General features: G+C 37.0%; 1 protein-coding gene and 2 long non-coding RNA genes across 5 annotated transcripts in view; 1 reads left to right on the top strand and 2 right to left on the bottom strand.

The window, feature by feature from the left end:
- The window catches only part of LOC131688618 (ionotropic receptor 25a), an 800,747-nt gene that overhangs the window by 636,280 nt on the left and 137,883 nt on the right, over positions 1–26,584 (top strand). For 2 of the 3 annotated variants that reach the window (XM_058972999.1, XM_058973001.1), the window contains 2 exons: positions 23,704–23,889; positions 23,945–24,274. In XM_058972999.1, coding sequence (XP_058828982.1) covers positions 23,704–23,889; positions 23,945–24,274 — 516 coding nt within the window. The remainder of the gene's footprint in view (positions 1–23,703; positions 23,890–23,944; positions 24,275–26,584) is intronic. The other variant, XM_058973000.1, reaches the window with a different exon arrangement.
- Positions 4,064–4,529, bottom strand: LOC131688620 (uncharacterized). The gene is made up of 3 exons (XR_009305266.1): positions 4,491–4,529; positions 4,351–4,433; positions 4,064–4,292 (listed from the first exon to the last, which is right to left on the bottom strand). It is a non-coding gene; the product is annotated as an uncharacterized LOC131688620 (long non-coding RNA).
- Positions 12,312–12,653, bottom strand: LOC131688621 (uncharacterized). The gene is made up of 3 exons (XR_009305267.1): positions 12,589–12,653; positions 12,449–12,531; positions 12,312–12,390 (listed from the first exon to the last, which is right to left on the bottom strand). It is a non-coding gene; the product is annotated as an uncharacterized LOC131688621 (long non-coding RNA).

Below are 26,584 nucleotides of genomic sequence, written 5' to 3'. Positions count from 1 at the left end.
TGAATCTAAAAACTTTGATATAATTTTAATAGCACTGGCGATTTTAGATCGCGATGTAGTTTTCTACAAAGTTGTACAAAATGAAATTGTCCATCAGATTCTCACTTTTGGCAATATTTAAATGTCAAAAGTACTACCTAGGGGCAAAAATGTGAACCAGTTTCATTGAGAAACCTAAGTTTTCAAACAAAAAAAACTTTAAAACAAAAAGTTGTTCTGGAGCCCCCGACAGAATATTTTAATTTTACTTTAAAATGAAAGGGAAAAGCCCATTCTATCACATGCTGAAGTTTTAGCATGGCCGATCTCTTATTATATAATCAGCAGTCAAACATCATGAAGTTAGTGTGCAATCCGCCAAAATCATCGTCACAACGCAACGCAACGCAGAGTGGCTGAGAATTAATCATGAAAACGGGCATCGGTATCCGGAAAAATTTGGCCGTCGGGAAACTCTCACCACTAGCTAGTAGATAAATAGGAACGAGTATACATACCGGCTTGAACCTTCGTTCGAACCGGTCACAAATCTTGATAGCTCCTGGTTTACCTAGAGTTTTTCAACAGCAACAGTCTTTCTCAAGGCTACCTATATTTTCGCTCGATCAGTCTTTCTCAAGACTACCTATATTTTTTCGACAATTAGTCTTTTTCAAGACTACCTACTTTCTCTACTCAATCAGTCTTTTTCAAGACACAATTCAGCCTAAAGAAATATTTAATTCTTCCAACATACCTGGGTCCTCCCAGAAAGTCCGTGTGCCAAAAATTAAAGCTAAACGGAAATGTGTATCTTCTCCAGCCGAAAATTCAATTAACTGCAGCAACTCATTCGATGTTTTATCCGAATGTGAAGCTGATGAAATTTCTAAATTTCCTCGCATTGCGCATAATGCCAATGAGAAGAAAACGCAATCACCTCCGCCTATAACAGTGATGATCTCCGACTTCAAAGCCTTTCGAACTGAGCTTTCGACGCTCCTTCCAGACGTAAAAGTTTCTTTTCAGATTGGCCGAAGAGGAGAATGTCAAGTTACAGCGGAGGAATTGATTGACCACAAACGACTACTCCATCAGTATCTTACGGAGAAGTTATATAAATTTTATTCAAATGATTTCAAGACAGATGGACCATTCAAAGCTGTCTTGAAAGGGCTACCTCAAGGTCAAAGTTTGGATGAAATATCCAACGAATTGAAAAATTTACTTGGCTTTTCTCCTTCACAAGTTATTCTTATGAAGAGAAAGGCTACCGGCGATGACACGCCAGAACGCTCTGGAATTATCCAGGAGCTATATTTAATCCATTTTAACCGTAATGAGGTTAATAATTCGAAAGTATTTGAAAAAGCACGTTTTATGTTCCACGTGCGAGTAAAGTGGAAATATTATAGACGACATGGGGGCAGAATTCAAAATCTGACCCAGTGTCGTAGATGCCAAGGCTTTGGGCACGGCACAAACAGTTGTCATTTGGATTCGAAATGTATGATCTGTGGTGATAAATCGCACACGAAAGATACTTGTCCGGTGAAAAAAACCACAAAAAGTTTCAAATGCACTAATTGTAGCGATAATCATAAATCGAATTTCTGGGGTTATCCTGTTCGAGAAAAAAATATAAATTCTCGTTCTAGACAACAAAAACAACAAATAAAGAATGTACCTACTTCTTCAGGTACACTTCAAGAAAACACGCCCAAACGTGTTAACCCGATTCAAAATAGATTAACAACTGCTTCTACCTCCGTCACACCATCTTACAATGGTGTGTCATCTTATGCTTCAGTGGCAGGTAGCAATGCCAAAAACACGACTACAACTACCACGCCCTCAATCTCGTTTGCACCCAACGCTTCCTTTAGTCCAATGGATCTAGGTAGCGTAACGGAAGAAAAATTAAAATACCAGCAGGAGTCTATGTTACCTATGATGATTGCCATGTTAAATTCTACCTCCATGTTTGAAGTTTTTCAAGCGGGTTGGGAATTTGCTAACAAAATTGTAATGAAATTAAAGTTTAACAGTGACTTCAAATAATCATTTAAATTTATTAAATTGGAATGCTCGTTCATTAAAACGTGCGAAGACGAATTTTTCAACTTCTTGAGGATACATAATGTGCATATAGCCGTTGTGACCGAAACTTTTTTAAAACCAAATATTAAATTGAAGAGTGACTCTAATTTTGTTATTCATCGATTTGATCGAATTGTTGGATTCGGCGGAGGAATCGCAATAGCGGTTAATCGCAGGATCAAACATTCCGTTACGCCGTCTCTTGACACCAAGGTGATCGAGAGTTTGGGTATCGAAGTTGAAACTGATCTTGGTATCATTTTTATTGCTGCAGCCTATTTGCCTTTTCAGTGCACTGGCGAGCAAATTAATTTCTTGAAAGGAGACTTATAAAAACTTACAAGAAATCGGTCGAAATTCTTCATAATCGGTGATTTTAACGCCAAACACCGAGCCTGGAATAATGCTCAAAGCAATTCCAACGGTAAACTACTTTTTAATGATTGCTCTGCTGGTTATTATGCAATTTTGTTCCCGAATGGTCCTACATGCTATTCGTCTGTAAGGAATCCATCAACAATTGATTTGGTTTTGACAGATCAAAGTCACCTTTGTAGCGAATTGATTACACATGCTGACTTTGAACCTGATCATCTTCCAATAACTTTTTCACTTTCTCAAGAAGCTGTTTCCAATCCCATTAGCTCAGGGTTCAATTATCACAAAGCGAATTGGGAAAGGTACAAAACTTATATTGAGAATAATTTTAATCGTGACCTTGATTTACAAAGTAAAGCTGACATTGATACGGCATTACAAAATTTAAGTATATCTATAGTTGATGCTAGAAATTTATCAGTACCAACAACACAGAAAATATTTAATACTCCTATTATTGACGACGATCTTCAACTTCTGATTCGCTTGAAGAATGTTCGAAGACGTCAATATCAACGTTCTCGAGATCCTGCTATGAAATGTATCTATCAGGATCTACAAAAAGAAATTAAGCATAGATTCACACTCTTAAGAAATAAAAATTTCGCGGAAGAGGTTGAACAAATCAAGCCAAATTCTAAACCTTTCTGGAAACTTTCTAAGGTTCTTAAGAAACCTCAGAAATCAATTCCAGCTTTGAAGGAAGGTGACCACATACTTCTTACAAACGAAGAAAAAGCTCAAAAACTTGCTCAGCAGTTTGAAAGCGTCCATAATTTTGATCTCAACGCTGTGAGTGCTATTGAAACCGAAGTCTTACAAAAATATGAAAACGTTTTAAATCAAGTATTGTCTCTAGACGATATTGTTGAAACAAACTATGACGATATCAAATTCATCATGAAAAAGTTAAAAAATATGAAAGCTCCAGGTTATGATGGAATTTTTAACATTCCTCTTAAAAACCTTACCGAAATCACCTGAGATACTTGGTCGAAATATTCAACAAATGTTTTGAATTAGCATACTTCCCTGAAAGATGGAAAAATGCCAAGATTATTCCTATAAAAACCCAGCAGAAGCATTTAGCTATCGACCAATTAGCTTACTCTCTTCTATTAGTAAATTATTTGAAAAAATCATCCTAACTAGAATGATGTCACATATCAATGAGAATTCTATTTTTCTTCCTGAGCAGTTTGGATTTCGTATTGGACATTCAACTATTCATCAACTTGTGAGAGTAACTAACATAATAAAGGCAAACATCTCAGAGGGCTATTCCACTGGAGTTGCTCTTCTAGACATCGAAAAAGCTTTCGACAGTGTTTGGCACAAAGGTTTAATTGCCAAAATGTGGGATTTCAATTTTCCAATTTACATAATAAAGATAATTAAAAATTATCTTACTAACCGTACCCTACCGGTTTCTTATCGGAATTGTAAATCTAATAAGCTACCCGTTAAAGCAGGCGTCCCTCAAGGATCAAGCGTCGCACCAATACTATACAATATTTTTACCTCTGATCTTCCAAATCTACCTACAGGCTCTAAAGAGTCACTTTTCTGTGATGATAGTAGCATCTCAGCCACTGGGAGGAGTCTTCGTATTATCTGCAGTCGACTGCAACGAAGCTTGAATATTTTCAATGATTACCTGAAAAAATGGAAAATTTCCACTAATGCGGCAAAAACACAATTGATTGTGTTTCCGCATAAGCCAAGAGCTTCTTCTCTTAAACCAATTAATAACCATTGTTACTTCAAGTAACGAGAAGCCCACTATTTCCCGTAGCAGATCACAAAAACCGTAGTCGTATTAGGATCAGCTGTAGCTGAAATTTATTTTGATTTGATTAAAGCAATAAAGTTTTAAGCGTAAGTCCTACTTACAATTTTATAGTGATAGGCCAATTCTTTTCATGCGGTATGAGACTTAATCTCCTATTTCGCCACAACTAAACTTCAACTATTTCCTATAGTAATTATAATAATAATTTAAAGGAATTGCGATTAAGTAAGCTGTAAGTTACCTTTCCAATCGTTTAGCTATTTCTTGCTGACTCACTAGGTAGCGACTCATTCGCTAAGGTTATATCTAGTTTAAAAATGCATGTGTAAATATGTATATGGTCAAGGCTCCGAAAGTGGCAACCACAGGCGAAATTATTTTTTATTAAATTTTGCGTCAAACTGTTTGCTTTCCGTATGTATATAACCTCTAATATTAAAAAATATGAATGGTGACCCCAGAAAAAAATTCATGTCTGTCATTTATGAAAGTTTGTTGATGCTACTTGCATACCTGAAAGTGACTAAAAGACCGTAAGGAGATAAAAAGGTAAACAAAATCCATATTTTTAACTTTTTGCATGAAACCACATTTTTCTATCGTAGTCTAATTTAAATTTGATGATATTGCTTGAAAATTTTTGATGAATATGGATTATTGCTTATTTTCAGTTGTGAAGTAATGGAAACCAAAGAACTTGTAACGTGACAGATCAAAAATTCAAAAAAGTTTTGTGGACCACACCAACAGCATGCATACAATGTCTAACCTACATTTTTTCTTACTACTTTGAGTCTACTTTTTGAAACTGTATTGTGAAAACTTTAAAGTTTTATTAATTTTTAAGAAAACACAGTTTATCTTATGTAACGTGACAGATTTTTTCTGCTGTAAAGCAATTCTATCAAGTTTGGTTCAATTGCGTCAATATTGGTGACCATCTTTGATTCTGATGAAACCTTTTACCTTTCATGTGTATGGGAGACTAAGTATTTTTCAATATGAAACAAACAATTTTTATCCAAGAGTAATATTTAAAAAGGGCGTATGTGATCTTGAATGCACTACTTTCAATATATATTTTTTCGAAAATCGTCATTTGTGCAGCAAAACTATATGATAGCAAGTTCTAGGAAATTAATTGTTCTTTGTGAATATTTTTTGGTGAATTTTTTAAAAAAAGGCAAGAAAAATGTAAAGAATACAAATTTATTGTTAAAAAAAACAAGAAAAATTAAAGTACAATTACAGAAAAACAATGTTTTTTTTTGTTAACGAAAGCCTGTAAACTGATGAAACTATAATTGCAGTATTAGGAAGTTATTAGTAAAAAAACATTTTTAACTTCAAGTATTCTTCTAAATTTCTTAGTATTTGCCAGTCATAAATATTATTTTCTTATACAATATTAATACTAAATATAATTTCGAAGCAAAATGCTCTTAAGAATTTTTTTTCGGAATATTTTGATTTTTTTCAACAAAAACTAGTAGTGAAAATACGCCCTTTTAATAAATTACTCACAAATATCAAACGAAAAAAAACATAACACGTTTAAAATTTAATTGCCAATAAAAAACTTTAAAATATAGTCAATAATTCTTTTAATTTTGAATTTTCATTTAATTTTTTTTTCTTTAAATAATTTAGCTATAGAATGTCTTTCAAAATGGGTTTTCAATTCAAAATACTCACGAAAAATTATCCTTCAAAATGCAGATGTTTTCAAGTTATTTTGGATTTTCTTTCGACATAATATGTTACTTCGTGAAATTACGACCTTTTCAAAAGTTTTTCACGTTTGTTCAACAAAACCAATATGTTTTTCAAAATAAACATGAAATTTCCCGTTAATACTCAGTTCCTAGATTAAGGATGATTTGTGTACGATTGTCTTGATATCCTTGCTTCAATGAAAATGCAGAACTGTAACGTGACAGATTCTGGTTGTAACGTGACAGATCATTGAGAATACTCCATAAAATCGAAAACAAAGTTTTTCTTCAGGAAAACTATATTTTAAACTCTTCCTTGCTTTCTAAGCTTCAACTTAAAACTGTTTTCATGCAAATTTGGGGGCCAACAGAACAGACTTTTTCTATTTAGTCGGGCAACCTCTAAACTAACTGCGAAAATTGTGTAACGTGACAGACGTATCAAAATGACAATAAAGTGAAAACGGTTCATGATAGAAAAAAAAACTTTCCGTAGGAAAAATGTGCGGTTTAGTGACCTTAATAATATGCAGTTGTGATAGAATATGGTTTTATTGTTTTTGCTGACTTATCTTATGAAATATGCGTAAAAATGTAACGTGACAGACAGAAGACTTGACCATATATAGAATCCGAATTTTAACAATGATATTGAAGTTACTTACTTTAGGATAATTTAGCTTAAGAATTTCTCGTAGAAGTATATAATTATAGTAAAAAAATTCAACTAATAAGGTAGGAAATAACAGGAAAATTTAGAAAATTTACTGATCTGATAACTGGCACTTGCACTAGGTTTACTCTGCCGAACCACTATCGTCTCTGTTTTGACAATTGCTTTCAGTGATTAATGGTGATTTCGTCGTTAGGGTTCCGCTCGCAAAGTAGCAGCTCAATTGGCTGCATACTGGCGTCGTAACATCCCGGCCCCCGTAACACTGGTTATTTGAAACAGTTTTACTTTCTCCATCGACATCGAGTACAGCCAGTTTTGTAACTGCGCGACGAATTCTTCCCTTAGCAGTCAACAACTATAGCTTGACGAATTCGACCGTCGGGCGACGGAATGGTTTGATGAATTATTCCTCGCATCCAACCATTTCTTTTCTCCGAATCCACTAGCATTACCAAATCACCTACCTTTAACGGCTTTGTTTCTTCATGCCATTTTGATTGTTCTGTAATTTCTGGTAAATATTCTGTAATCCAGCGTCGCCAAAATTCATCGATCCTATGACGCATTTGATTCCATCCCCGACGTAAAACTGTCCCCGAGGCGCTTTCCACATCTACGCACGGCTGCTTTACACCGCTTGAACTACCGAGCAAAAAATGGTTTGGAGTCAAAGCCTCCTGGTCTGCTGTTTCCAGAGGAACATAGGTGAGGGGTCGTGAATTGACGATGGCTTCAGCTTCAACAACTAATGTAAGAAAGTGTTCATAATCGAGTAGTGAGGCTTGCCCTCCTGTCGCATGCATCATTGCAGATTTTACAGAGCGTACCATGCGTTCCCAAGCGCTACCCATATATGGAGCGGCCGGGGGAATGAACAACCATTTTGTTTCTGTGTTGGTAAACGTCTCAGCGAGTTTCCCATTAATTTGTTTACGAAGAATATTTTCTGCGCCTTGGAAATTAGTTGCGTTATCGATATAAATTTCTAGCGGTGCTCCACGTCGACAAATAAATCTACGAATGGATCGGATACACGCTTCAGTAGTTAGATCATGTACTACCTCAAGGTGCACCGCTCGAACAGTGAGGCATGTAAATAAGGCCACCCAACGTTTTACCGAGCTGCGACCTTGACGCATAAAATTGGACCGAAGTAATCAAGCCCAACGTAGCTAAAAAGTCTTACGAAAGACATCAACCGGGCGCGCGGTAGTGGCGCCATTATTGGCGCTATAGGCCGGGTACGAATAATTTTACACTGTCGACAGTTTCTAGCATTTTTTTTTTGATAGTAGCTCGTAGATACGGAATATAAAATTTTTGGCGAATTTCATTGCACACAATCTCCTGATGACGGTGATGAAACTTATCATGATAGGAGTGAATTAGGAAGTCGGTGATGTGATGTTTCCTTGGTAACAATACTGGGAACTTGGATTCAAAGTCAACATTAGGCGCATGGCAGATACGACCGTTTTATCAAATAACGCCTTGCTGATCTAGGGCAGGAGAGCAATCGTAGATAGGGCTAGAATTATCCAGCGCAAGTTTTTTTTCGAGACATATCTTTTCCTTAGAAAAATGTTCCCATTGCACTGTTCTCTAATTTACATTTTCGGCAGCAATCAATTCTTCCTGAGGTAGTGAACCGACGACTCTCTGATGTCCATTCAGCCTTCGTTTTACGTTGAAGATGAAGCGCAGCATATAAGCGGTTGAACGAAGAAGTCTCGACCATTTCGAGAAACGGTTATAATTGATAATCGTTTCAGGTATACTGATCTCACGATGTGTGTAACATGCTCGTAATTCTTCTTTAGTTGTCAGTTCAAGAGTTGCTTGTTTCGGCCAATTTTCTTCCGTGCCATACAAGAACAGAGGTCCGATAAACCATCGACTATCCTTGGCAATACAAGGTGTTTTTCCCCACTTAGTGGCTTCGTCAGCCACGTTAAGGCGTGTTGGCACCCACCGCCAGCTGTTGATGGTTGATGTTGCTACAATTTCACCAACATGATGAGCTACGTATTGGCGGTAGGTTCGATGGTCTGAGCGGATCCATGCCAATACAACAGTAGAGTCGCTCCAGAAGGTTGTACTGACAATTGGTAACTGGTGATTTTCGTTTATAAACTTCGCAATTCGAGTGCCCAAAACTGCGGCAATGAGTTCTAAGCGAGGAATTGAAGATGGCTTTAAAGGTGCAACTTTTGTTTTCGCAGCTACCAACGTGCAGGTTATATTTCCTTCCAATGAAACGATCCGAAAATACGCGGCACAGCTATAAGCAACTTCACTTGCATCGACGAAGACATGTAGCTGCAAGTTTTTGCAGTTCTTCCATGAGTGTTGAAAGTAACAACGAGCTAATCGCAACGGTTCCACCATTCGTATTGCTTTTGTCCATTGCTGCCACTTATCAAATGCGACGTCGTCTTTTTGCTCATCCCATCCTATTCCACTGCGCCACACGTCTTGCATAATTATTTTCCCATGTACGAGAATCGCCGCTAGCAAGCCGAGGGGATCGTATATGGTCATCACACACCTCAGCAACTCCCGTTTTGTTGGTCGCGCGCCATCGTCGATAAGCTTTTCAATGTCTGCTCGCTTTTTTGTTTCAAATCCTAAGCTATCTGCTTCTGGGCTCCACAGCATACCAAAGACTCTACCTAACTTGTCGTTTGCTGCAAGGTTGAGGTCTTTTATGATTTTCGGTTGCGATTGCGTCCCTAAGTGATTCAGTAGCTCAGTGTTATTTGATAACCAGTTGCGTAGTACGAATCCACCTTTTTTCTGCACCCATGTCACTTCCATTGCTACCTGTATAGCGTCCTCAATGTCGTCAAAACTGTCGAGGTAATCGTCGACATAATGTCCGTTTTGTGTTGCTTCCGCAGCTTTTGGAAATCGGTCGGAGAACTCTTGCGCGTTTTTATTCATGACGAATAGTGCTCCACAAGGAGAACTCGTCGCCCCAAACGTTTCGACGTCCATGATATAAATTGTTGGACTCTCGCTGGCGTGGTTTCGCCAAAGAAAGCGTTGGGCGTTACGGTCTGTAGAGCGAATGACAACTTGATGAAACATTTCCTTAATGTCAGAGGAAACTGCCACTCTTCGTTGCCGGAATCGAAAGATTGCCGCAGGTAATGAGTTTAATAAATCAGGCCCCGATAGAAGCATACTATTCAGGGAGATTCCGTCTACTTTCGCTGCTGCATCCCAAATCAGACGGATTTTCTGTGGTTTTTTGGGATTTACCACAACACCAAGGGGTAAGTACCACGTTCGTCTCGGGTCAGCATCCAAAATTTCAGTTTCACTCGCTTGGTGTACGTAGCCTTTCTCCTGGTACTCTTTCATTTGTCTGTGAAGATTCATTTTCAGAAGAGGATCCTTTTCCATTTTACTTTCAAGGCAACATAGGCGACTCAATGCCATGGAGTAACTTTCTGGGAATTCAACATAATCTCTGTTCCACAACAGGCCTACCTCGAATCGATCGCCGATACGTTTTGTCGTTTGCTCGAGAATCATTTTTGCTCTACGGTCTTCAACCGAATCTAACAAAATTGGTTTATTGAGTCCAGAATCTTCTACTTCGAAATAAGTTTCAATAATACTGTCCAACTCTCGCTCTCTTTCACACGAACTGTTCTCGCATATGTGAAGTACTGAATGGTATTCCGGTTCGCCGTATCCACCGTAAACTCCCCAGCCTAGTCGAGTTTTGATTGCAACTGGTTCATTTCTGCGACCTTCTCGTGATTTCAAGGCTACAGTCAAATGGGCATTATTTACTCCTATGAGTATCCGAGGAATCGCTTGCTCAAAACTTGTTATTGGTAAATCTCTCAAATGAGGGTAACGTTCCGCCAATTCTGTCAATTCCAATGTTTGTTGGGGTAGTTTCAGTTCGCCTACGGTTCTTACGTTAATTGAGAATACCTTTCGTTTTCCACGTTCTGAAATGCGCATATCAATAACCTGCGATTCACATTCTTCTCGTTTAATATTCCCCGTCCACATCAACATCAGGGGTCGTGCAGCTCCAACAATTCCCAATTCGTCTGCAAGAGAACTCTCAACTAAAGTAGTATCCGAACCATCGTCTAAGAAAGCGTAGGTGTCGATAGTGCCAGCTTTCCCGTACAGCGTAACTGGAAGTATTCGAAAGAGAAAGGATGATCCTCTGCGGTGCGTATGGGTTTCAGCGGTTGCAAGATTTGTAACCGGGGATACGTTCGGCTTATGAACTGTATGTAGCAAAGGATGATGGCGATACTGGCAACCATCAACTCCACAACGCGTTAATGAAAAACAGTGTTTCCTGCCGTGTACATTCAGACAGCTGCGGCACAACTTCAATGAATGAACTGCCTTCCAGCGCATGTCACAGTCTATTGACTTAAAACTAGAACAATCCTTCACACGATGTCCTTGTTTGCACACAGGACATGCCCTTACATCGGTCATTGGAGCAGCAACGTTTTGCATTGGTACTACTTCCTCGTGGCTTGTGTTTTGCATTTGACTTTGCGAGGATTCTGAGTGTGCGTTTAACACGAATTTGTCTGATCTTGTTCTATCTGCGCGATCGCGTTTACTAGACTCACCCATGCGAACAACTTGGCTTGCAGCTCTAACTAAACGCAATTTGTCTTCGAGCTTTTGCAATAATGTTGGACTCTGGATGTGTGCTAGTTGATTAGCGGCCTCTAGGTGATCGTGGAGGCTTTGAACGGTGATCCCAAAGTCAATAATGGTGTCCAGGCGTTCAGCCCTAGGCATGGGACAGCTCTCGACCTTTTCCAGCAAAGTTTCAATTATTAAGGCTGGGCGATCGAAGAGCATTTCTAGAGTTTCCATTACTCGTGGGACCGATGCAGGCAATAGTAACCTACTCTTGACCGATTCTAATGCGCGACCTCTTAAACAGCGCTGAAGTCGAATCAAGTTTTCAGCATTACTGTAACCGCATGACTCAGTTGAGTTGTGAAATTGACTAATGAAATGAGGCCAGTCCTCTGCGTTGCCGATATTCTATCGGTAGGTCCCGAGGCATCACATGTCTCGCCGCAAGTTGCTGTGTCGATGGGCCGACCTGTGCGAGCGATTGTTGTATTAGTGGAGTTGCAATCTTCGAGCTTCTCAGTGTTTCGGTGTAATCGAGTGGAAACGGCTCTGGTGGTGAAATGGTTTCTGATACCCAATCAGACACTGATTGCTGGTGTTGGGTCGACCGACTGTGCACGTTTGCTGCGTCATCATGGTGTGATCCAAAGGCTCGAATCATTTCATATTTCTCTCTTAAAAATACTCTTTCCATCTCTTCTTCTTCTTTAAGGCGCTGACGTTCCAGCTCTTTCTTGCGTTGCCAATGCCTTCTTCGCATGGCTTGTTGCTCTTCAAGCTCCTTTAGCGCTAATGTATCGATTTGATCGCGTCCAGTTATTTTCACGTCTGGTAATTGCCCCTGGCATTCATTGCAAGTCCAACCGGCGATGTGACTCAGATCGCTTACTCCCAGTTGCTGGTATTGATTCCCACATCGAGTACAATGCGCGAGAAAACTGTCGCCAGGCAGCTCGTTGGAGGCTGCATGATTAGGTTGGGGATTCATCCAGGCGAAGGGGGGTTACCGTTGACTGTATAAAATTCTACAGTGTGTTACTTCAAGTAACGAGAAGCCCACTATTTCCCGTAGCAGATCACAAAAACCGTAGTCGTATTAGGATCAGCTGTAGCTGAAATTTATTTTGATTTGATTAAAGCAATAAAGTTTTAAGCGTAAGTCCTACTTACAATTTTATAGTGATAGGCCAATTCTTTTCATGTGGTATGAGACTTAATCTCTTATTTCGCCACAACTAAACTTCAACTATTTCCTATAGTAATTATAATAATAATTTAAGGGAATTGCGATTAAGTAAGCTGTAAGTTACCTTTCCAATCGTTTAGCTATTTCTTGCTGACTCACTAGGCAGCGACTCATTCGCTAAGGTTATGTCTAGTTTAAGAATGCATTTGTAAATATGTATATATATAGAATCCGAATTTTAACAATGATATTGATGTTACTTACTTTAGGATAATTTAGCTTAAGAATTTCTCGTAGAATTATATAATTATAGTAAAAAAAATTCAACTAATAAGGTAGGAAATAACAGGAAAATTTAGAAAATTTACTGAGCTGATAACTGGCACTTGCACTAGGTTTACTCTGCCGAACCACTATCGTCTCTGTTTTGACAATTGCTTTCAGTGATTAATGGTGATTTCGTCGTTAGGGTTCCGCTCGCAAATGAGCAGCTCAATTGGCTTCATACTGGCGTCGTAACAACCATATTATTAAATTTAATAGAATTTAACGTGGACAGATCAAGTTAAATACTTGGGTTTGATTTACGATAAAAAAAACTCACTTTTAAGGATCACATTGAAGGAATCCAAACAAAATGCAACAAATCTCGAGCACTTTTTTCAAATGGACGTATGTAACATTTGGTGGAACGCGAGAAATTTTAAATCCTATTTCAAAAATACTGGAGAAATTCCAGCATCAATTTTGCATATAACATTGTTTGCCACACCTTTCTTATGCAACGTAACATTTCTACACGTTTGATACGTGTATCATGTAAAAACTAAGAAAAGAAATTGATACGTCTTTTTGATTTCTTGACTGTATCATACACCGTCACAATCCTCGTCTTGAAATTTATGTTGCTAATTACGTCAAGTCAGATTAGACTGTTTATAATTTCTGAAAGCAGTTACGTCGTTTGGTTTTTACGATTCTTCAAGGGTTATTTTTATCAAATTTGAACATAGTGTTAAATATAAGCAAATGCCGAGTACTGTTTCAAATGGACGCATGAGATTTTGGGTAGTAACCAAGAGAAATGGAAAACATCAGTTTCTTGCATAAACTTTTAACTCTTATTTCAAAATTACTGGCAAAACTCCAACATCGATTTCACATTTACATTTCATTTTCACACCATTTTACGTAAAGTAATCGTTTTAATTTGTTGTTGTGTGTATTATGTTGAAATTGAGAAAAAACCATGATACGCCATTTTGATTTCTTTACTGTATCATACACCGTTACATTCGTCGTTTTGATAATTATGTTGTATGATACGTCAGTCAGATTAGACTGTCACTAAATTCTGAAAACAGTTACGTCGTTTGGTTTTTGCTATTCTTTGAGTGTTAAAATTATTAAATTTGAACATAGTAGAAATACGAGCAAGTATCTGCCACAATTACATTAGTTGATTTGCTTGCTCAAAGTGCACAGGAATAATATCCGACTTGAATAAGTGACGCCCTCACATTCTCAACAATGATAAGTGAGTTTATAACATGAAAACTACCTTTCATAGGTTAGGTGGCGTTGAGCATCACACATGTATCCTTCTCGTAGTAAATAATGCGGTGCTTCCGTTTGGCAATAACCTTTTCGATCTTCTGCACGGTATGAGAACAGTAAGTCAGCTTACGAACAAAGTGCATGTGTTTCACTATGTAGAAAATTATCAGTGGAGAACAAAATCGTATAACCCGTCCTCGCGCTTATCGGTCTTAGCTCCGAACATTCGCTTCAACTCCGGCATGTATGCGTACTACTTCTTGTACTCGTACGGAAAGTACTGACGTAACTGAACACAAAATACTTTCACTCGCGTTTGTAGAAACTTTCTTGACGTATGTCGATATTGTGAAAAACTGTTTTTCTTCGTTACTTACGTCGAATTTGTGAGTGCGTATGTGTGCTTTCCGTACAGCTGGTCAATTTGACATTTTCGTCGGTTCGTTTTCAACATGGTGTATCCGCAAAAAATCAAAATCGTGTGAACATGGCAGTTTCGTCATTTTGTAAAAATAACTTAAAACATTTTAAATGAGAGAATGTCATAATTATCTGAAATTAGTAGTGTTTTTGACGGCGTTTGAAATCATATACAATGAAAACTAGCTTTGTTTACATTTTGCGACTTACGTCCATTTGAAAAAGTACTCGAGAAATATATAAAATTTTTATACCCTCTTATAAATAGGAATTCTAGGCTCTGCCTAAAGAACAAACTATTAATTTATAAACAAATATTTAGACCGGCAATGCTATATGCAGTTCCAATCTGGGCAAGTTGTTGTGCTACTAGGAAGAAAACGCTTCAAAGAATTCAGAATAAAATTCTGAAAATGATTATGAAGCGTCCTCCCTGGTTTAGCACAAATGAGTTGCACAGACTTGCAAACATAGAAACATTAGAAATTATGACGAACAGTATTATAAGCAACTTCCGACAAAAATCGTTGCAATCTTCAATTGCAACGACTAGCTCTCTTTATAGTTTATAAGTTAGTTTATAAGATTTGTTTAGCTCCTTATTCAGAAGACAAGTAGGTTTAACACATCCTACTGAAAAAAATACTTAACTGCGAAAGCATGTTATAACTTAATAATAATTAACTGAATCATGTAAACAATAGGGATGAAAAGTCACCACTTGTGGCTGAACACCCAATATACTAAATTAGAAATGTAATGAAAAAAACAATATAATCAAATAGAAAATAATATATAAAAAAGGAACGAGTATCGCCAAAAAAGCATAACAAACCCTGCGAAGATGGTTTTCAACAGATGTAAGATGTAAGATGTAAGTAGATATTTGCAGCTGACCTGAGTTATACCACAAAAGGGGACAGCAAGCAAGAAACATGAAAAATGGAAAAACACGAACGATTAAAGCAAAACAATCCCTCCAGCAGTAGAGTAAGGTGGGGCAAAAGTGCGCACCTAACAGTTTTCGTAAAATAACTATTGGTAGAAAAGCACTAGAAAATCGGCATGATTACAAATTAATACTCTCATCACACATCTTCAAAACGTAATACTAGATATCTCTTGGTTTTGCTTGTAATCCGAGAAATAGTTATTTTCTTATGAATACTCAAATGCACACTTTTGCCCCATGGTCGGGGCAAAAGTGCACATAGCACGGGGCAAAAGTGCGCACAGCTTAAATAACCGATTTATTTCCGCCCATAAATTAAACTAATCAATTTTAGGACATCCATCCCTTCTTACTCTTCCTTCATAACTAAAAAGTACCCCTCCCTCTGCCTCGGTTGATGTTGTTCAGTTTTCCATTATGTTGAAAAAACTTGGATGTTTCATCTTTTAGACAATGTGGTTCATGATCAAACTGTCACCCCTGGTAATATCATTATTTGTCATAGTTGGGTAGATCACTACAAGAATTCTTGCGAATATGCTATTCATATTGGAAATACATCTTTGTTTACATATTCATAGTTTATTGGTTCTTTTTTAATTACTCTGAGCTTTCGGCACTCTATAGTTTTCCTTGGAACCAGTTATGCTGATGCTTTTGTTCCTAAACCGCTCATATCAGTCGTAATTTGACCGGTGAGCTCGCAGTTATTGAAGATGCTGGTCCCTTCTTTAAATCATGGAAGAATTAGTTCAATTTTTATATAAAAAGCTTCACTCGCGTCTTTTGATTTGGGGCGGATATGCTATGCGCACTTTTACCCCACTGTCAGTTTTTTAATTTATTTAATTGTTAAGAAAATTACTGAATTTTTTCATCAAATCAAATATATCTCGCAACGAATTATATGTTGAAAATTTTTAGGGTACTGTAGTGTTATAGATCCTGATTTATTCAAACAGCCAATTTATGATTCCCAAAATTCAAAAAATAATATCAAATCAGCGAAAAATAGTCCTTCCCCCTTAATTTCAAGCCACTATATTCAAACCTTTCATGCTTATATGTGCGATTAGTTGACTTAATGATACTCTAAATCCATACAGAGTTGCCATGTTCTAGCGCTTGTGTGCTTCTAAAAGTCCTATGCGCACTTTTGCCCCACGCGCACTTTTACCCCACCTTACTCTAATACTTGACGGTGGCCCTAGAAGGATAAGGATTGTGAAGAACTAGATGTTTAGGTTTAGTCAGTAGGCTTACTACAAACCACCACAGTAAGAATCCGACGGGCGAAAAACTCAACAAATTTAATGTTTCAAAGGATTTCTTCCATTTAATTGCACTATGTTTTTATAGTTAGATGCACTTGCACTTCACTATTTAACAGAGACCGGTATTTCGATTACTACTTGTAATCTTCTTCAGTGTTTGTAGACTGATACAAACACTGAAGAAGATTACAAGTAGTAATCGAAATACCGGTATCTGTTAAATAGAGAAGTGCAAGTGCATCTAACTATAAAAACATAGTGGAATTAAATGGAAGAAATCCTTTGAAACATTACGTACATTCCACTAAGACCTCCGTTCGCGTATATATTGTCAACAAATTTTATGTCACTGATCTCACTGGCATGAATCAGAACTGATCAAACGATATATAGTTATTCGCACAGTCTAGAATAGCACCCTCACAATAACCTCAAATACCTTCGAGAAGGCTGACTCATCGAAGATACTAAACCTCCGAAATTGGCGGTTTCAAAATGATGCTGTCTTGACCTTAAATTACTGTTTTTAAACATTTTGACCTATACAACAAAAATCAAATGCTCATCAAAATCGATCAGAACCTGCTAGAATCGAATGGAAATCGTCATTTTTCATAAATTTCTCTCTACATTCGGAAAGTGTTATCCTCGTTATTAATCATATTACGTTTTCGTCTCAACTCGACGCATTCCTAAAATAAAAACCTGTTTTAATCTAGTAGTGCAATTGTGCTTGTCTCATTTGTCCAGACTACGATTCCATGGCTGGTTATGTTCAATACAATGGTGGAAATGAATATTACATGTTCAGTACGATTTGCACATACATACAATTAGGGTTCGCAGTACCGACCCTTTTTGGCGAGAACCGGTACTACGGTACTGAAGCCCTCAGTACCGGTAGTACCGGTAAAGTACCGGTACTCGAATATTTTTTTAAAAAAAATCGAAATAAGCTTCAAATTGAATATTTTTTTAACAAATTCGAAAAATGCTTCAAACTGAAATTGAATGCTCAAACTGATGATCTTATTCTCAGATGATTGATTTTTGCTGATCAAAAAACATGTTTATTGTTTTTAATTGTTTCGGAATGGCAAGACTCATTTCACAGAAGATATTTTTCGTATGAAGCACCTTCTTTTATTTCGAAATCTAGGCCACTTTGAAATCAATAACTGCTAAGTGGTGCGACTTTCGTCGACTTGAACAGATGGTAAATGTATGAAACTCTATTAACAACAGTAAATCAAAGCGAGAATGGCAGTAAATCCGAGCAGGTTAATCGCATTTCCTCTCTTGCTGTTCTGAAAATTGGTGTCGACCTTTATGTCGTTTGCCTACTATTCTCCAACGCATATTCAGGCTCTTTGCTTTCCGGTAAACTATGGAGTTTTGCTGAATTTTCCGATCACCAATAATTACAAATCGCCCCATTTGAAGCAGTTCACCAACTCTAAAACTGTTAGCTACTAAATCGCTATTCGTTCTATTATAGATAAAGATTTAAGAGCAAACCAAATACAGACATGACTTAGACCATAGTCTTATTACGTGCCACCCAGTGAATAATGGAAACCAATCAGAATGTCGCTAGTAAAACTTTATCTTCTAGAATTATTATGATGATGGCCCCACCTCTTTCCCACACAAAGGTGTTATCTCAACGATTTATCTAGAAGGCAAATTAATATAATTAAACGTTACCTTGCAGACCGATATTTTGAAACAGATCCCCCTGCAGAGTTATTTGTCATAAAAAATTGTATAGTACCGAAAATACCGGTACTGGTTTTTGTTCAGTACCGGTATTACGGTACCAAAAATGGGTCGGTATTCCCGGGATTTTCGGTACCGGTATTACCGGTACCACAACCCTACATACAATGGATCGACAGCCACGATCTTGAGATACTATGTGATACTGAAACATCGCTTGAAACCAGCGGCGGATCATGGAGAAGGATCCGGGAGGTCCAGGTCCTGCCAAAAATTTTCAACTTGTTAAGAAATTTTAAACTAGTTTTAATTTTAATGTAGCAACCCCTCACTGCATACTCCCTCCGGGCCGGTATGATTGACGATTTTTAGAGTGATTGCATTACCTTTCTATATGAGAAAGGCAAAAATGTACCAAAGTTCAAAGAAGCCAATTTTTGTCAAACATCTCAATGTTTCATGCATTTTAAAGTCATTTGGCATCAAAAATACAAATTTGATTTTGAAAATTTCAGTTTATATGGGAATTTGCTGTGTGATTGCACTTTTCAACTCGTAACTCCGGAACCGGAAGTCCAATCGATAAAAAAAATTCAATAGCAGCCGATGGGAAGGTTGTACCTTTCATTTGAGACTAACTTTGTGCAAATCGGTTCAGCCATCTCTGAGAAATAGAGGTCACATTTTTTTCCACATACACACACATACATACACACAGACATTTTCCGATCTCGACGAACTCAGTCGATTGGCATATGACACACGGCTCTCCGGGTCGGGATTAGATTGACGAATTTTAGAGTGAATGAGAAAGGCAAAAACATTTTTAGCAAATGTTGAAAGTTATGCATTTTTTTCGTGAGCAGTTCTATGTTTCGTAGACATTAAATCAATTTTAACTTCGCTTCCTATTAAATAAAGACCCTTATTACAGTACATTTCAACAAAAAAGAGCTCAATTTGAAAATAAATCTGAGGATTATGATTGATTACAGAACTCTGGAATTTTCTATTGGAATGTTTTCAGGCAGGAATTTGATATTGATGCTATTAGACAACTGTGAAATCAAAACCAATAGATCAGTTACATATCAGGACCACATTCCGACAATTTATCGAAAGTCCTCATGATGTTTACAACAATAGGTTATCAATCTACGGATCAGATCAGGCGCGGATCCAGAAAAAAAATTCGGGAGGGGTCCGAAATTTCGACTTTTAAAGGAAGATTGTACAATTCGTAATACGTAATAATGTTATGTAATGAATATCAGTTTTGTTGGTCAAATTTGATTTGGAATGATCTTGGGTTTGAAATTAATATAAAATTGAAACTCATTTAAAATTTCCCAAGAAGTAAAATAATTTCGGAGGGAGTCCGGACCCCCAGGACTCTCCCCCTGGATCCGCCACTGGATCAGATAATTGTTATTGTAATATTGAATTAAATCAGTCTGCATCAATAAATTTTCAACTTCAATCCAATATTTTTTTTGGGTGTGGGGGGGGGGGGGTTGTATGGTGTTAAACCCCAATACCTTCTCTTGGCTACGCCGTTGCTTGGAGTTATTTATTTCGCTTTTCATTTTCCGGTATGTTTCAGATCGATCCGATGGTTATAAGTTAGAAAAATTGCAGTCAGAAAGTTCGCACAAATGAACATTTTTGTATTGATAAGTTATCAAGTTCCTTCCAGACAACTTGAAAGTGTTCGGTGATTATTTCTAGCGGTTGTAGAGAATAAAATGAAATACAAAATTTGTTTCATCGAAATAATGTTTAGCTTATTTCAATGGATTATTACTATATTGAACAATAAATAGGCGACAAAGAGTAATCAACAAACAAGCCATACCTTTTAAAGTATTCAAAATAGATATTTAAAGTCTTTAGTAAAGTTATTCGCAAAAGTAAGAGCTACAAATTTGCTGAAGACATCATTTCGATATAATCACTTCCAAGAAAATTTGTGAAAATATCTCACTCATAGGGGGATTAATCAGCAAAAGCACAATACCAAAAGAAAGGGCATATTACCTCCATTAAATTCTCTGAAGATAATATTTACCTAAAATAAGCCGTTTTGGCGTTAATAATAGATTATATGTTTTTGGTCATATTTCTGGCAATGGGAAATGATAAAAATCTTTCGTCCGCATTTAATGTTAAACATCTCTTTTGATAATAGTCCGATTTCAACAATCTATAGCTTGTTCGAAAGGTATTCGTTGAAGCTGTCTAAAACATATAAATTGTTAATCTATAATCAATTTAATCAATTTCGGCAGATAATTTAAAAAAACTGCAAAAACGCCATTTTTACGCATTCAAACATTCATATTTTGGAAACTAAACATCAGAATCAAAAACAAATTAATAGCGTTCATACTGTTTTTAGTTCTTTCATTTAAAATTGGTTTGGATAAGATCGGTTCAGCCATTGCTGAGAAACACGAATGAGAATTTGTCCGTTACATACACACACAGACATTGTCCTAAGTCGTCGAGCTGAGTCGATTGGTATATAAGACTCGGCCCTCCGGGCCTCGGAAAAAATCTTGAAAGTTTGAGCGAATTCTATACATTTCTTTTATAAGAAATGTAAAAACATAAGTAAAATGCCGCACAAACGGTTCACATGATTCAGACAACCGCATCATCAAGAAACACATTTGATGTTACCGATGACTTTTTTCTTTTCAAATTTACAAAGCGCCAAAAACTTCGAGGGTTGCGTAGCAGGTTAGTCTGCATTCGGAGCACATAGAATTTGTACAAACTTGCATTTAAAGAACAGTTGACAGAACGATCAAAATTACAACGGTTTATGAAGGTCCGTCGGCGTCGGACGTAAGCAGAAAAGCAAAGCGTTTGAATTGGCACAATTGATACGTTCTTCTAGCAGAGGACACGGGTAGTTTGACACGAGGAACATTCAATTGAAGCCATCGATTGATTTCGCCACAAAAGTCTTCTGCCATATCATCAACATCTCCGATAGGGTGCCACCAGCACTGTTATATAGTGAAATGGTAAGCGGTGACATGATGGGTGTCTACGGGTAGTAGCGGTGCAAGGCAACTATCAACTCTGGCGTCACAATCGTATCAGCAGAAAATAAGATCAAGTGTACGACTGAGCAAATTATACACAAGATTTTTCTGCTCGGGGCCCAAAAATTCCATTGACAAATCCATATGCGGTTGTATTAGTGCGATATTAATGGTAAATCGGGTGGAATTTTTGCCAAATGAGGTTTAATCAGATGGCGAATTGAAAACATCGCGTTATATGTATGTTGACTATACACATTACAATTGCACTATGGTCCCAAAGCTGTATTTAGGAAGACAAAACTGTTTGCGCCAAAACCGTTGGTTTTAGATATATAGTATCTTCGGCAAACTGTGTTAGTGCTTTCTTGCCGATTTTTTTATATTAGTTGAATTAGGGTGGTCCTTGTGGTTAGGGTGTTCAAAGTATCAACTTCTTAGATATGTAAAATTCAGCTACATAATGTTCTGCAAAGTTATAAATCAATCAAATTGAAGCAACTAAGAAACTATGTGGCTATCTCTAATGGTTCATGTGCATAAGAGATTGAACGTTGAAAACGTGATCCCTTAAAATCACTATTTCTCATTTATCACTTCATACTTTGATTTATCGTAAATAGTTTGTTTGCAGTACTTTTAGAACTTTGAATAACGAATATTTTTGCTGAAGTAACAAAGTTATTATCTCGTCTATTTGAAAAGTTATGAACGATTTTGAAAAATACACCATTTTCAAAAATTAATTATTTATTTTACAGAAATAACGCTCCCACAGTTTTTTCACCAAAAGCTACAAAAGTTCCGATCTTTCAAATGAAATTAAAAGATTGAAAATCCATTTGCAATGTTGGAAGATATATAGCTTCGAAAAAAACCATTTTTGTGTTGAAAATCGCCTGTAACTATGCAAACAAAAGAGATAGAAACTTCATTGCTTCGGCAAAAATGTGTATTTTCAAAAGTTCTAAAAACCTCTAGAACAAAGTATTAGCGAGAAATTAACACATAAAAAGCTGTTAATAGAAAGCCAATTTTTAAAGAGCCACCCTACCTTAAATATTGCAAAAATCATAGCACATGAACCATTAGAGATAGCCACATAGTTTCTTCAGAAAAGTTGCTTCAATTTGATTGATTTATAACTTTGTAGAACTCTTTGTAGCTGAATTTTACATATCTAAGAAGTTGATACTTTGAACACCCTAACCACAAAGACCACCCTAATTCAACTAATATAAAAAAATCGGCAAGAAAGTTCTAAGAAAGTTTGCCGAAGATACTATATATCTAAAACCAACGGTTTAGGCGCAAACAGTTTTGTCTTCCTAAATACAGCTTTGGGACCATAGTGAATTGTGTTGGTTTCCTAGACGTCAAATAAGTCTATACCATCCATTATGGCTGGCCGGTGGCAGTACCGTGACAATCAATATCAGTATCGCTCATAGCCCAATGCATACGTGGCTGATTATAATCACCACACACAAAAACTACATCATTAGTTGAACTTTTTTCACACATATGCTGCATACAAGCAATGTGCTCATTAATCACATTCACGTCCTGTCATCGATCTGGTTGTATATAAACGGCGTATAACTTTATGTTCATATTTTTTATCCTCACCGAGACAAGAACTCGCTCCAAATTTTGTTCGTTCGCCATGTTCATGATTGGACTGCTATATTGTTTAGCCACCACGACCAGTACCCTCCCCCCTTAAAACGAAATTTTCTACTATTGACTTATTTGACGTCTAGGACACCAACACAGTTGCAATGTGTATAGACAACATACATATAACGCTATGTTTTCAATTCGCCATCTGATTTAACCTCATTTGGCAAAAAAACTACCCGATTTAACCTCAATCTCGCACTAACACCACTCCACATAGATTAGTCAATTGCGTGTGCAACGATCGCAGGGAAACATGTTGTAAGCTGTACCAAATAGCTGAATCACGTCGGAAGTAGCGCGCACGTACAATGACCCGCTGTAATGCGCACTACTTCCGGCGTGTTGGATTAGCACTGAACAAGAGAAAAAAAACGAACGTCGCTGGATGAATTTTACAATTTTCGACTATAACGATAATAAGTAGTGTAGTTCTACGTATACAGTTCGGGCAACCCCATAGGCCTATTCCTTGTAGTTTTTGCGAATAAATTTGTTCTACCAAACACATCGTGACCGTTATCATGCAAAAATCAAAACTAAAAAACTAATTGAGTATGCCGTATTTGTTTCGATATTTTTAGATTCATAATTATTGCATCTTACACTGCTAATTTGGCTGCATTTTTGACTGTATCCAGATTGGATACACCTGTTGAATCCTTGGACGATTTGTCTAAGCAGTACAAAATATTATATGCGCCGCTCAATGGTTCCTCTGCAATGACCTATTTTCAACGGATGGCAGATATAGAAGCACGGTTTTACGAGTAAGTTTATCTAACTACAAAACTCCTGTTCAATCTAATGTGTTTGTGTTTTCAGAATATGGAAAGAAATGTCTCTTAACGATTCTTTGACTCCTGTTGAACGTTCGAAGTTGGCTGTCTGGGATTATCCTGTTAGTGATAAATATACGAAAATGTGGCAAGCAATGCAAGAGGCGGGATTGCCAAATAGCTTGGATGAAGCAGTTGAACGAATAAGAAATTCCACATCAGCATCTGGATTTGCTTTCTTGGGCGATGCTACGGATATCAGATACAAGGTGCTTACTAACTGTGATCTACAAATGGTTGGGGAAGAATTTTCAAGAAAACCGTACGCCATCGCAGTACAACAAGGATCACCATTGAAAGATCAATTTAACAATGCGTAAGTTGCGTTTTTAAGTTGATTTTAGCACTATTTTCGATACCATTATTCCTTTGGGTGTTCTGTAATTGGGCTGTAGCCTAATCATAAATCTCAACGTCAACAAAAAATTTCAATTTGAGTTTGACGAAAAGATGACCCAAGAGTAGTCAAAAAACCGCACACCCAAAGGAAAACCATCGATATTATTCGTATAGAGAGAATGAAATAAGGCCTAATATAATTGTTAACAACACTGAAATATTTACTTTGTATGACGAGTACATCAGCATACGACTATAGAACCCAATCGATCTTCACTATGACCATTACATCATATTATATTTTGGATGACTTATGATACTCTATTTCTTTTAATGGATATTAGTTTGTTTTGTAACAGCCAGACTAAAGTTGCAATGAATAATATTATTCCATTTTTGTGTGCTACCGTTCATCGAATAAATGTTTAGTCTATTTCTATTAATAGCAAATTTTATGCTGAACATTTGCCGCGAGCAAAGTTTTTTGTTAACTTGCCATGGTTTTGTATAATTTCACAACATTCATGAATAAAGCTATTGGGTAATTGCGAAACGATGACGTACGGGAAACAGTGATTTTTTTGTTATTGTGATCTATCGTAAAACGTGAATGAATTCTGACTCTAGGTTAAAACCCGGTCAATAAAATCAATAAATCAATCAATTCTGACTTTCCACAGTAAATACTATTCATCTACCAAATTTGTCTTTTCCTTCAGGGTTGCAGCTAATATGCATATGGTCAAGGCTCCGAAAATGGCAACCACAGGCGAAATTATTTTTTATTAAATTTTGCGTCAAACTGTTTGTTTTCCGTATGTATATAACCTCTAATATTAAAAAATATGAACGGTGACCCCAGAAAAAAAATTCATGTCTGTCATTTATGAAAGTTTGTTGATGCTACTTGCATACCTGAAAGTGACTAAAAGACCGTAAGGAGATAAAAAGGTAAACAAAATCCATATTTTTAACTTTTTGCGTGAAACCACATTTTTCTATCGTAGTCTAATTTAAATTTTGATGAATATGGATTATTGCTTATTTTCAGTTGTGAAATAATGGAAACCAAAGAACTTGTAACGCGACAGATCAAAAATTCAAAAAAGTTTTGTGGACCACACCAACAGCATGCATACAATGTCTAACCTACATTTTTTGTTACTACTTTGAGTCTACTTTTTGAAACTGTATTGTGAAAACTTTAAAGTTTTATTAATTTTTAAGAAAACACAGTTTATCTTATGTAACGTGACAGATTTTTTCTGCTGTAAAGCAATTCTATCAAGTTTGGTTCAATTGCGTCAATATTTGTGACCATCTTTGATTCTGATGAAACCTTTTACTTTTCATGTGTATGGGAGACTAAGTATTTTTCAATATGAAACAAACAATGTTTATCCAAGAGTAATATTTAAAAAGGGCGTATGTGATCTTGAATGCACTACTTTCAATATATATTTTTTCGAAAATCGTCATTTGTGCAGCAAAACTATATGATAGCAAGCTCTAAGGAATTGATTGTTCTTTGTGAATATTTTTTGGTGAAATTTTTCAAAAAAAAGCAAAAAAAAATGTAAAGAATACAAATTTATTGTTAAAAAAATCTAGAAAAATTAAAGTACAATTACAGAAAAACAATGTTTTTTTTTTACTCACAGCCAGCTTTCCGACGGCCATGCAGAACTTGCCAGTCTGTGTGGATGGTAGAGAATTGGTGGTGTGTAGAGGAGTGGGACTGTAACCCTGCGGAAGAAACGAACTAGTAAGTAGTTGAATTAGAGTGTGTGCTATGCACATAAAAACCCCTCCCTGAAGTAATGCCGTAAGGTAGTGCCGGGGAGGAATCAGGTTCTGGGCAAGAGCAGTGGTTTTTAGCGGGTCGGGTGATGGCAGCCCAAACCCGTTCCCTGAGACATTGGGGGTTTTGAACATTTTTCCTCACTCAGGGTTTTCCTGAAATTTTTTTTAATGCTCTCAAAAAAAACCTACATACATACATACATACATACATACACACATACATACACACAGGCCGGCAAATGCCTGGGCAATGCGCAATACAGACCCGGTGGTTAGCCACAGTGGTCCTTAGCCTCTTGCCCAGGAACTCCTATCTCTACCTCCCCGCGGAACCGGCTGGGATACGAGTAGCCATAGGAATGTTCGGGTAGCCAACTCGTTGGGACTATGGTCGTATGCTGACAGGGAAGGGGGGCCGTGTAGTTGCCGGCATACAATAGCGCTACGGACCACCCGTTCCGGTGATATGGGCCCACCAAACGGG

Source organism: Topomyia yanbarensis, chromosome 3 (assembly GCF_030247195.1).
Source record: "Topomyia yanbarensis strain Yona2022 chromosome 3, ASM3024719v1, whole genome shotgun sequence".
Taxonomy (NCBI): domain Eukaryota; kingdom Metazoa; phylum Arthropoda; class Insecta; order Diptera; family Culicidae; genus Topomyia; species Topomyia yanbarensis.
Note: the sequence above shows the minus strand (reverse complement) of the source record. Positions and strands in the feature narration are given on the sequence as shown.